The 12,936-nt window shown below is 33.9% G+C and overlaps 1 protein-coding gene across 6 annotated transcripts in view; it reads left to right on the forward strand.

Annotated features, from left to right (window-relative positions):
• Window positions 1-12,936, forward strand: part of PTBP3 (polypyrimidine tract binding protein 3) — a 103,666-nt gene that overhangs the window by 49,195 nt on the left and 41,535 nt on the right. For 5 of the 6 annotated variants that reach the window (XM_036261811.1, XM_036261810.1, XM_036261807.1 and 2 more), the window contains 2 exons: window positions 3,430-3,599; window positions 6,953-7,099. In XM_036261811.1, the coding sequence (XP_036117704.1) occupies window positions 3,430-3,599; window positions 6,953-7,099 (317 nt within the window). Of the gene's footprint in view, window positions 1-589; window positions 617-3,429; window positions 3,600-6,952; window positions 7,100-12,936 lie in introns of those variants that run through there. The other variant, XM_036261806.1, reaches the window with a different exon arrangement.

Consider the following 12,936-nt stretch of genomic DNA (forward strand, 5'->3'; position numbering starts at 1 on the left):
GAATTTTTAAAAAGCCTCTTCCACTTATCCGTTTAGAATGACTAATATGTAATAGGCATTTAGAAGTTTTCAATATATTGTTCAGTAAAATACAAGATTTATATAAGCTAAGTGTTTTGAATGCTAATTTTCATAATAAAATTTTTGGAAAGTCTGTGGTGTATCCTTTTTTTACAAAGAATAATTCTTCAAGGTTATGTGTTCAGTGCTGTAAAATTTCCTCGTTCCCTGTTGACTTTTATTAAATTATGGCTATAGGGTTTCTTATAAATTTTTTCTACTTTCAGATTAGTGTATTTATCAGATTTTTAGATATAACCATTTTGGGGTCATCCAGATTAGTAGTTCTTAGATTTTTGGATTTCATAAAATAAAATTTTCAATTAATTTTGCAAAGTAAGGATATCAAGAGAAAAAAGTCACTATTGTCTACAATCATTTTAACACCAAAAAGGTAGAAAAAAATATAAAACATTTCTTAAAATCTAGACATATATTATTGGTTTATGTACTGGGCATTGTGCCTAACATTTAGATGTTACCTAATTCAATTTTCAAAATAACCATGTCATTTATACTGATTTTACAGGAAAAGAATCTGAGGCTCAGTTATCAGGTAACTTGCGCAGACAGGATGTCTGATTTCATAGACTGTGCTCATAATATAGCTCCGACACTTATAATACAGAACAATTAACAACCTAAAATGGTGATTGATAATTGCACATTTTAAAAATAAAAATTTGTCATCATGGGTCTTTATTTGATAGTGCAGCACAAGCTCAAATACCTTGTAGTATTCATTTTTTCCCAAACAGTTTTATAGAGATTATATATACTTCTATTAAAGTAACAATCTTTTTAACGTTCTTTTATTATTTTGGAATAGTCTGGGTTTTTCTAGTCTTTAACACCTTTTTCTGGCTAAGAGGGCACAAGGTGGTGGTATTTTAGTCTAGCCATTTAGACCTTTAGGGAGGGCACAAAAAGGCACTCAATACTTGGCTTTCATTCCTATCCAGGATGTTAATGTTTGGTATTTTTGCCTAGTGACAAAGTTGTTATAATCTATGAAAATTTGCACATACTTTAAAAATTCATAATGTCAGGGTCATTTGCTTACTTTTTTCTAGAAACAGTAAGAGAAATGCTTTAGGGTTTTGTGGTAAAAAAAAAAAAAAAAAATTACCTTTAGCCCCAGTCAGATGGCTCTGTTGATTGGAGCATCATCCTGTACACCAAAAGGTGTCAGGTTTGATTCCTGGTCAGGGTACATACATAGGTTTCAGGTTTGACCCCTGGTTAGGGCACATATAGAAGGCAACAGATCAATGTTTCTCTCTTCTTTCCTCTCTCTCTAAAAAAAAAATCAATTAAAAAAACAAACATGTCCTCAAGTGATGTTTATTTTTTAAAATCTCCTTTCAATTTTAGTTTGAATAATGCTTTTTTCACTTCTTAGCTGTGTACAAAAATAAATAATCTCTGAACCTCTGTTTTTTCATGTGTTAAAATTAGTAAGATTTAACTAAGTATAAAACAGTATGAAAACTGGAAATTAATGGACATTTTAGGTGATTGGAAGCCTGTTAAGAGATTTTAGAGAGGAAAATGACATGATACACTATTTTAGTTAGTTTGATAATGTTGGATCTGAGTCAGGATGGGGGGATGAGACTAGAGAAGTAGGAGGGGACAAGATTATAAGTGAGGTTGGTGACATTGAGAGTGGAGATGGAAAATATAATCAGTCATTTTGGAAGGGAAAAAATATTTCATGGTGATTCATGGGAAAGAAGAGGGAGGATAATGAATTTCTTGCCTCCCAGATTAATTCTCAATAAATATTTGACTGCCAATTATTTTTTACAATCTGGCCTAAGCATTTACTATATACAGACACAGAACTGTAAGGACCTCTAAGAATTGATGGTCATTTGGCTCCATGTCAGATGCTGCCAGCATTCATGAACACAGAATTTAGGGAAAAGTGCTTTTTTGGTTAAGTCAACCCATTCAACTGTAAGCAAGTTGAGTTCTGTGCCACAGATACGGGTATAAAATATTACCATATAATTTTTATGTGGTCCTCATGAAATTTGTTTATTTAGCATCACAGATAAGTGATTGTAAAGTTCACTGGTATTTGGAAAAATGATCATTTTAGGCATTTTGAAAGATGATATTTTCTTCCTAATAGTGCTAATTATGGCATTTAGTATTTCTTTTATTTCTTTATTATTTATTTTAATCTTCACCTGAGGATATTTTTCCATTTATCTTTAGATAGAGTAGGAGGGAGGGAGGGAGGAACATTGACATGACGTGAGAGAGACACATGGACTGGTTGCCTCCTGCATGACCCCGACCAGGGCCCGGGACAAACTGCAATGGAGATATGTGCCCTTGACCAGAATGGAACCTGTGACTCCTTGGTCTGCAGGCCGATGCTTTAACGGCTGAGCCAAACCTGCCAGAGCTTAGTATTTATTTTTTTTAATTGTAAAGAAACCTTTGGCTTTTGGATAATTTGTGTTCAGTTTTACACAGTGCTGTTTCTGGGGAAAAACATTTCTGGATCTCATGTACATAAATTTGAGTATTTGTTACAGGCTTTGTCAGTCTAGTTATTGTCAGTGTTAAAATAATAGGATTTAAATAAAATTGATCTGTGAACTGGGATAATTTCTTCTATTTTACTGCAGTGGTTCTCAAACTTTAGGTTGCATCAGAATCATCTGGGTCCCACCCCTAGTTCTGATTCAGTAGTGGGGTGTAGCTGAAAATTTGCATTTTCAATAAGGTGACCATGCTTATGTTAAGAACTACTATTATATAGTGAGGAATAAGATTATCCTCAGAAAGCACAATTTAGCTTTAAAAAATAACTTTAAAAATAGATTAGTAAAAAATATGTAACCCCTAAGAAATAAGAGTTAATTTTCATAAACTTACAGCTTAAATTCAAATCCCCTTAGGTTGTGATAAATACAAAATTTTTGTTATAGTGGTCCCTAAAAGTTATTGTTCTTATTTATTTAGCAATAGAACAAATTAGAAAAGTATCTTTTAAAATACTATAAGGACATTATAAATGTTCTCTATTCACAGCAAATAGTTGACTATTTAGAGGTATTTGGTGCCTCTAAATATGTAATTAATTTACTCAATAATTTCCTTGAAGTTAAAAATTATGCTTAAATTTTCAAAAATTTTAATACCTGTAGTGAAAAACCCAAAAATTCTTGATTGAAAGATGGATGGTTTTGTTTTTTACTGTCCTTCTCTCCTCTTCCCCCATCAACTCCATCATTCCCTAAATTTCAAAACCTGAAACCCTTGGAGGGTGAGATGTGACAATATGTATGATTAATGTAGTATGTCAACCCAAATTAGTTTCAGTAATTTTTTTAAATCTTATTTTTTTAGCTAATGGGAATGACAACAAGAAATTTAAAGGAGATAGACCTCCCTGTTCGCCTTCCCGTGTTCTCCATCTTCGCAAAATTCCAAGTGATGTCACCGAAGCAGAGGTCATATCATTAGGTCTACCATTTGGCAAAGTAACTAATCTTTTGATGTTGAAAGGAAAAAGCCAGGTATGTAATATTTAAAGATTGACCCATAGTGATATATTTCGGTATTAGTGTTAAAGATGATTTTGATTTTCTTGAACTTTTCTGTATTATCTAAATCTCATTTTATTTATATGAAGTAGTTTTTAAATTATAAATTTTGTATGTGACAAGAAGCAACAAACAAAAACATTAATATTGACTAGTCTTTTTCCTCAATAAAAATCATTTTATATTTTTAATTTTAAAATGGTTTATGAAAATATCCACTGATTATCAGAAGACCCTGACAGAGAGAGAATATATAAATTATACCTCATTTGGCAAATTCTAGAACATATGTTTTTCTTAATCTACATAGGAACTTTTAGTGTATTTTAGTTACAGAATTAATATGAAGCTTCTTTAAAAATCTGAAAGAGACTATAAGAGGTTCTTTATTTCAGAAGTTAATAGGTTTTTCTTAAGATGAATAAGGGAACTTTTGTGATGAGCATGACAAAAATATACTTATCATATTGAATGAATAATCACATACTTTCTTGTTCAAACTCAGACCCCATAGGGATGAATTTTTTAGTTCTTTCCTAGTTTTTGGTTGTCCTGAATATCTTTTAAACTGAGAATTGTTGCAAAGAAGAAATAGCAAATCTAGGCCCTAAACATTGTGTGAGACATTGTGATATGTTCCTGTTTCTTACACTTTTCATAAATAATAAGTTTAAGCACATTTTAACTATATTTATTTATTTTTTTAAATATTTTTTCTTTTATTGATTTTTAGAGAGAGAGGAAAGGAGAGAGAGAAAGAGAGAGAGAGAGAGAGAGAGAGAGAGAAACATTGATAAGAAAACATTGACTGGCTGCCTCCTGCATGACCCGCACTGGGGATGTGCCCTGACCGGGAATCAAACTGGCAACCTCTCAGTGAGCCTCAACCACTGAGCCACATAAGCCAGGCTTATTTATAAATAAATTGATTGATTAGCATTAGACTTGTTAGAGATTGGATGATGATGTCTGATTCAGGCCCCTATCTTTAGTAAACTAAAAACTAACATCCCTCTTTAATTCAGACAAGGTTTATTAAGATCTGTAGAAGTTAAAAAACATGTCATAGTATTCAGCCCTTACTGGGTCTACACTCTTATCTTCCATCTCTTGGAGATAGTACATGTACTTAGATCTTTATTTTAACACAGTTGCCTTTGTTGAGAATAGCAGATTTGCTATTGGTTTGAAAAGAGGCAACATCATGGCCATGTGCAATGGTTGTGAGATATCTAACAGCCATGTATCATGTATATTACCCTCTTTCAATAGTATGTCATATACATTATGTCAAATGGCTGTGAGAAGCATCAGGCAACATTATACTTTCCTTTGTCTCTACTTTTGGTTCTGGGTTATATTTATCAGTGCTAATTGACTGCTATGTTGATTGCTTGTCTTTTGATCATAAATTCTGTTTGAAAAATATCTTGTTAGTAATATACTTAAGCAAGAGATTCTGATGTGAGTCACTAGAAGTACTTTTACGCGTAATCTTTCCCATGGTACTTGGAGGTAGTATGTTGAGGGCACAATGGGAATTCTTTTCACCTGTTTTTTTGTGGGTAGTGACTTGATTTTCTTTCCACCTACAGTATGAAAATCGATCCTTTGACTGGATACTTTAGAAAAACAAAAATAAAACCTTTACTGGAAACCATGTGGAAAAATTATTTTTACTTGTGAATTCTTAGGTTTCATGTACTTATAGGAGAACCTTCCTATGACAAGAATCATGTACTATTCCAAATGCATTGTTTAGTTTTTCCTTTGTGTAACTGATGTTAAACATTGCTTTAGTTCTTAACATGTAGTAAAGAGTTTGTAGAAAGAGACCCTCTCCCCATATAGTGAATATTATTAAAATACTTTGCACACTGTATAATTTTTTGTTGAAAAGATTATTAAAAACAAGATAGGAAATGTTGCCATAGCTATTTTTACCTTAATCATTTTTATCCTCTTTTCTTAGAAGTATTAGAGAAAATATATTACTGATACAAGTTGATAGTGGATTTAAAGTGTGTCATGGACATTTATACCTTTTAGATGCATAAATGACTCATAGTCTATTTTATTTCTTGAAGATAGAAGAATTTTATTTCTTTATTGTGGATCAGTTAATTGATGATGTTTGATTCACTGTTGTGTGGCTAACATTACTACTTAATAGAATGTTTTAATTCATTTAATCAATTCAGTTGTGATATATGATTAATTCAGCTAAGTATCATTGAACATTTGTTAATTTAATAGCCTGGAATATTTGCCAAATGGAAACACTTGCCAAGTAAGATAACAAAGGAAGTTCGATTTATAGATACTTGCCATTTTCTATGTTCAATAAGTTTTGTTGTTAAATACATATTGTACAAATTATAACTTTTATACATAATTTGAATTACTGTATGCTTGCTAATTAAATATTTTATTGTAGTTAAAAAGAATTGAATTGTCTAACTAGAAATTTGTGTTGATTTAAAATGCATTTTAAATTTGAGATGTTCTTAAGGTAGTTCTGAGGGTTCAGAGTGGTTAGTGTATGTCTATATTTTATCTTCCTAACAAACCATAAAGATAGGTGGCAAAACCTACCACCTTAAAAGCTCTGTAAGTATCCTATTCCTGTCACATACGTTACAGGAGTCGTGACAGTCAGAACAAGTCATATATAGAATAAAATATAAATACCAAGGTACGTCTTCCATGTTAACTCGTCCTGTGTACTCTGCAAATATTTACTATTAGTTCAGTGATTACAGATATCAAAAAATTGTCGCTTGAATGACTCCAGTCAGTATTGACTTAATATAGGAAGTTCTCTCATTTCCCTAATTTGAACAGTTGAGCCTCTGTACCTGAATGCTCTATTTATTTGTATTCATAAACTGTTTAATAAAAAGGTAAAAAAGAACAAATCAGTATGCCCCATCTCTATTTGAGAATGTTTTAGGAAAGAACTGTTAAATCCCAACTCATTAAAGCATCCACTGACAATGGTGGTGATGCGTACATTTATTTTTGCCTTTTTAATTATATCTAGATTTAGGAGAAACCAAAATAAGAGAAAAACCAAAAACCATATAAATCATTTAATCAACTGGCAGTTTCTCAATCCCAAATCCTGTACAGAACTCAGCTTTTTCAATATGTTCCCAATTAATATCAATGATACATATTGAAGCAAAAATCTTTTCATCCCCTTGGGGGCAATGTTATTTAGGTTGAGAATGCTTGAATTTAGAGCAAGCTGGAATGGCAAAATAGTTTTTAGCTGTCTTTCAAAAAACATGAGCTTTCACTTTACCTTCTTGTGTTTATTGCAGGCTTTCTTAGAAATGGCTTCTGAGGAAGCTGCTATTACTATGGTGAATTATTACACTCCTGTTACTCCTCACCTTCGAAGCCAGCCTATTTTTATTCAGTATTCCAATCACAGAGAACTTAAGACTGACAATCTACCTAATCAAGCTGTAAGTATTAAAGGCATTTTTAAAACTAGTCATAAGAACATTTGGTATATAGTAGACACAGGCAATAGTGTGGGGAAGGCAGGAAGTGGGTAGAAGCGGGGAGGAGGGGATCAATGGAAAAAAGGGGGGACATATGTAATACTTTCAACAATAAAGATAAGTTTTTAAAAAATGAACATATGGTACAATAGCTTAGAATTAATTTTCTGTGTTTCGGAGGAAAGACAAAATCTTTTTTTAAAAAAAATCAGGATGCTTTATTAGTAAAGATTGTATATGTAAGTTCCAACCTACAAGCTTAATGTAAGAACGTAAAGCCAATTAGAAATGTTTGAAATTTGAAGTTAGGGTGTTAAAAATGGCAGATACTTACTTTTCTCTTGAAACTGTTAAAATGAGAAAAAAAGAAAAACTTACTTTGTTATATATCTCTTAAAATTTCATATATAAAAGTAGTTTTAGAAGTCCTTTCTTTTTACAGAATATATAATAAAGGAATTAAGAAGTTGAGGGAGCCTGGGTCGGTTTTGCTCAGTGGTTAGAGTGTCAGCCCATGCACCAAAGGGTTGTGTGTTCAATTCTGGTCAAGGACATGTACCTCAGTTGTGGTTCGATCTCCAGCCCTGGTTGGGGGTCATGTGGTAGTCAACCAGTTAGTGTGTCTCTCTCACATCAATGTTTCTCTCTCTCCCCCTCCCACTCTGTCTGAAAAATCAATGGAAAAGTATCCTTGGTTGAGGATTTTAAAAAAACAAAAGTTGAATGAGCCCTGGCATTTTTGGCTCAGTGGTCCAAGGACCAAAGGGTCCTGGGTTCAATTCCCAGTCAAGGGCATGTACCTGGGTTGCAGGTTCAGTGCCCAGCCCCAATCTAAGTGCATTCGGGAGGCAGCCAATTGATGTGTCTCCCATTAATGAGTGTGTCTCCCTCCCCCTCCCTCCTCCCGTCCCTCCCTCTGTCTTCCTCCCTCTATCTCCCTCTCCCCCCTCCTCTTCCCTCCTCCTCCCTCCTCCCGTCCCTCCCTCTCTCTTCCTCCCTCTATCTCCTTCTCCCTCACCTCCCTTCTTCCCTTCCACTCTATCTAAAGATCAATGGAAAAATATCCTCTGGTGAGGATTAACCCCTCCAAAAAAAATCAGTTAAATGATGCTTCTATTGTGATGTTAAGTAGCTGAACTTAAGATGTTAATAATCATTTGTATAGATATGTTCAGTAAATGATTTATAACTTCAAGATGAATATGGAATATAGAACACCATTATTTCTTATCTATTTTCCCGTTTTTATTTTGGTGTAGTTCATATTGAATATTTTGTGTCTTTCCAGGTTGATTTTCTTGTTGTTAATCCTCACCCAAGGATATTTTTCCATTGATTCTAGAGAGAGTGGGGATGGAGAGAGGGAGAAAGGAGGAGAGAGAGAGAAAGAAAGAGAAAGATCAGTGTGAGAGAGACACATTGATTGGTTGCCTCCCACACTCGTCTAGACTGGGGCCAGGGATGGAACCTGCAACCCAGGTGTGGGGCCGTGACCAGGAGTCGAACCCCCCAATCCTTGTGTGCTTGGGCTGATGCTCTAACCACTGAGCCACAAGGGGCAGGGCAGGTTGATTTTTAAGTACTTAAAATAGTAATTTGAAGTTACTTAAGAGTAGGAAAAATTTATCTACAAACACGTAACTTTTTAAAAAGATTTTTCTTATGATGTTAGGAGCATCTTTGGCCCTTATGCTTTTGCTGTAGGCAAAAGAATCCTTCCAGCTCTTTTTTTAATTTTTTTTAAATCCTCACCTGAGGGTATTTTTCCATTTAGCTTCAAATAGAGTTGGAGAGAGTGAGGGAGCAAAAGAGAGAGAGATATCGATATGTGAGGGAGACACATCAGTTAGTTGTCTCCCGCATGACCCCAACCAGGGCTGGTAATTGAACCCGTGACTCTTTGATCCAAGGGCTGATGCTCTAACCGCTGAGGCAAACTGGTCAGGACTCCTCCAGCTCTTTCATTCGGTGTTGAAAGTTATTTATAATGCAAGGTGTTGAATATAAATTATAGTTATCCACATTATTTAAAACAGTGACATTTCCTGTATATAATCCTTAATTTGCTCTAAGAGATATTGTCATGTAATAAACTATATAAACTTAAGAGTAAATTAAATATTAGATATTTTTAAACTGTAGAATTTTTTAAATGAAAAATTGCCTTATAAATTATAAATATGATACATGCTCATAGTAAGACATTCAAACTATTTAGAAAAGAAAAAAAAATTTTAGTTACCCAGACATAACTAATTAACTAATATTTTGCTAATATTTTGGTGTGTGTGTGCTGCTGCTTTATTCGGGTATATTATTGTCTGTGAATATAATTTGATGCAAATGAAACTAATGTTTTGAAAGCTATTTTTCACTATCATATGTCAAAGATACTGTTTCATGAGAACAAATATAGAATTACTTTGTAATATTTAAATGACTGCATAATACTCCTTTCTATAGGACAGACATAACTTACCCAGTTTCTTTATAATAGAAATTGAGATTGTTTCCAATTTTATGCTTTTACAAATAGTACTGTGGTAACATTCTTATAATAAATATCTTAGCACACTTGCAACATTATCTTATTAGTTTACGTTTCTGGCAACAAAACTACTGGGACTAAGCAGATGCATATATTATATTTTGATTTATGTTCTATGATTGCTTTCTGTAAAGATTATATGCCCACTTTGGATGTCACTGATAATGTATGAGCATTTTTCCTATCTTTGTTAATATCATAGGTGAGAAAGTATATCTTATTGTTTACTTATTTTATTTGATAATTTATGAAGTATTTATAGTGATTTCTGTACGTTTTCCCCCATTTTTAAATTGTGGTAAGATACATATAACAAAATTTACCATTTTAACCATACATTTCAGTGGCATTAAGTACGTTTACATTGTGCAAACTGTCACCACCATCCATCTCCAGAATTTTTTCACCTTCCCAAATTGAAACTCTGTACCCATTAAACTCTAATTCTTCATTTCCCTCTCCCCTCAGACCCTGGCAACCACCATTTGACTTTCTGTCTCTCATGAGTTTTGTCTGCTAGTAATACAGTTTTTAGAATGTTTTCATACAATTGTCAGATCTCTTAAGATTGTATTATAGTTTCTTTTTTTTATCCTCACCCGAGGACATTTTTCGATATTTTGTTCAGATAGAGTGGGAGGGAGAGAGAGAGAGAGAAACATCGACGTGAAAGGGACACATCGAGTGGCTGCCACCCGCACAACCTGACCAGGGCCGGGGACAAGCTGCAGCCGAAGTACATGCCCTTAGCGGTAACCGAACCCGGGTCTCTGTAGACCACAGGCCAACCCTCTAAGCGCTGAGCCAAACCGGCCAGGGCTAAAAATTTTTTTCTTTATTGATTTTAGAGAGAGAGCGGAAGGGAGAGGGAGAGAGAGAAACATCAATGAGAGAAAACATCAATTGGCCACCTCCTGCATGCCCCCACTGGGGATTTGGCCCACAACCTGGGCATGTGCCCTGACCAGGAATCGAACCAGTGACCTCTTGGTGCATGGGTCAATGCTCAACCACTGAACTACGTCAGCCAGGCGTATTATAGTTTCTTATTTTGATACCGTACTTATAAAGGCCTAGCTTAGCAAAATTAAAAAAAAAAAAAGTTTAACCTATGTTCTACTTTTACGTTTTAGTTGTTCATATTTTAATATGTAAATCTTTGTTTTATTGGAAATATTTTTGGGGTGGGGAATAAGGGTTAGGTTTTGGTCTTTATTTTATTCTCAGTGACCAGTTTCTCCTTTGTTATTTTTTAGATAACTGATTAACCACGTATGTGAAACATGTTTTTTGTCATATTCTAGTTTTCTATACACATACTATGCCTACTTACAACATGCGTGTACACACTTGTTAGACATACCTACAAAATTATGCTTGCATGGCCTCAGTGTACCCTCATGTGTGACCTGTTCATATGGTATGCACTCTGTGTCTAATTTGGACTACCTTTTGGATTCTGTCTGTTCCATTCCTATTTCATTGTCTCTGTGGCTTAATATATTATAGGGTAAGGCCCATTCATAATCTCTCTTTCCTGAAATTAATCTGTTAATATATTTTGTTTATTTATCCAGATATGTTAGAATTACTCTGATAACTTCTACCTCCAAAACACAATTGGAATTGAGTTGATTTTATAGATTAATTTAAAGATAATTAACATATTTATAGTACTCACTGATCCTTTGAAGAGGAAATCATATTTTGTTTTCTGTCTTTCAATAGAGCTTTTAATTTTCCTTTATGTAAGTCGTGCAGTTTTCTCATTAGTGTGATTCCTAAATATGTTAGTATAAGTCTTGAAGAAGAAATAAACAATTTAATAAGACTCTTAAAGACAGGATTATTCTAACGGGAAACAATGAGAAATCCCAGTTGCTTGGCAACCAAAGCCAGCCCAAATGACCTAGTTTATTCTACGATAGCCTTGATTTCTTCCCAATACCCTTTCTATTTTGTTACTTTCGTGTAATTTTTATGCATTGATGTTTCATAAAATTAATAATTTTTCTTTTATTCAGAGTTCTACACCAAAACTGAATTCAAAATTGAAGATACCTGTTTGCATATATAAAATGTATCAAATGTCTTTTATTTTGACAGTCTGGGAAGCTGATAAATAACTGCTTTTATTCTGTTTTGTTCTTTGAATCAAGATATCCCAAAACATGCTTATAACTTCTTTTCTAGCTTATGAACATACTTGCCAAAGAGTCAGGTGAATATGAAGTATTTTTGTCCCTTGATTTAATCTAAAATTATACCTAAAAAATTTATATCATATTTTGAGGTACAACATTTAAAAAATGATTGTGTTATTAGCAGTCACTATTGTACAGACTTCCTTGACTTGTGGGTGGAAATTTATAAATCTACAAAGAAATGACCATGGAAGGATTTTTCTCTAAAAAGCCATCAAACTGAACACAAAATCTCTGCATTTCATTGTATACTCATTTTCATCTCAATTTTAGAAATGCCTTCTTCACATTATTTATATCTAAATTTTACATAAAGTATATTTCTCTTCCCTTCCTCAATAAAAATTTATTGTTTATCAGAGTGCTGCTATTTCCTATATTTATAGTTAGTGTAACCATTCCAGAGAGTTTGTTGCCGAATATTTATTTTATTTTATTTTTGTAGATTTTTTTTTTCTTTTTCAGAAAGAGGGAGCGGGGAGGGAGAAGAGAGAGGAGAGGCATCTGTTGCGGAACATTTAAATATGATCTCCTGCCCTGACTGGTTTGGCTCAGCGGTTAGAGCGTTGGCCCGAGGACCAAAAGGTCACGGGTTCAATTCCGGTCAAGGGCACATTGGTTGCAGTTCAGTCCCCAGCCCTGGTCGGGTTCTGCAGGAGACAACCAATGTGTCTTTCTTACATCAATCTCTCTATTTCTCTCTCTACCTTCCTCCCTCCCTCCCACGCTACCTGAAGATAAATGGAAAAATATCCTCGGGTGAGGATTAACAACAAAATTAAATATGATCTATAATAGGAACTCTGTGTCACAGTTTTTATCTGATTCACAGAATTTCTTCATGTTAAGACATTTCTTGTTTTCCCCCCCCGATTTTTCTGTTGTTGTCAGTAGAGAGTATGCCTCAGTTTTATTTTTTGTTTTTAAATGTTTTTATTGCTAAATTAAAAATTGAAACTTTAGAGTTATGGAATAAAACTGCCTCCCCCCTTCCCCCGCCCAGGTTTGTTTCTCAGGTTTTTGTTGTCAAGGCATTCTTGCATGCC

The sequence above is a fragment of the Molossus molossus genome, unplaced genomic scaffold (assembly GCF_014108415.1).
Source record: "Molossus molossus isolate mMolMol1 unplaced genomic scaffold, mMolMol1.p scaffold_m16_p_14, whole genome shotgun sequence".
In the NCBI taxonomy this organism is placed as follows: Eukaryota; Metazoa; Chordata; class Mammalia; order Chiroptera; family Molossidae; genus Molossus; species Molossus molossus.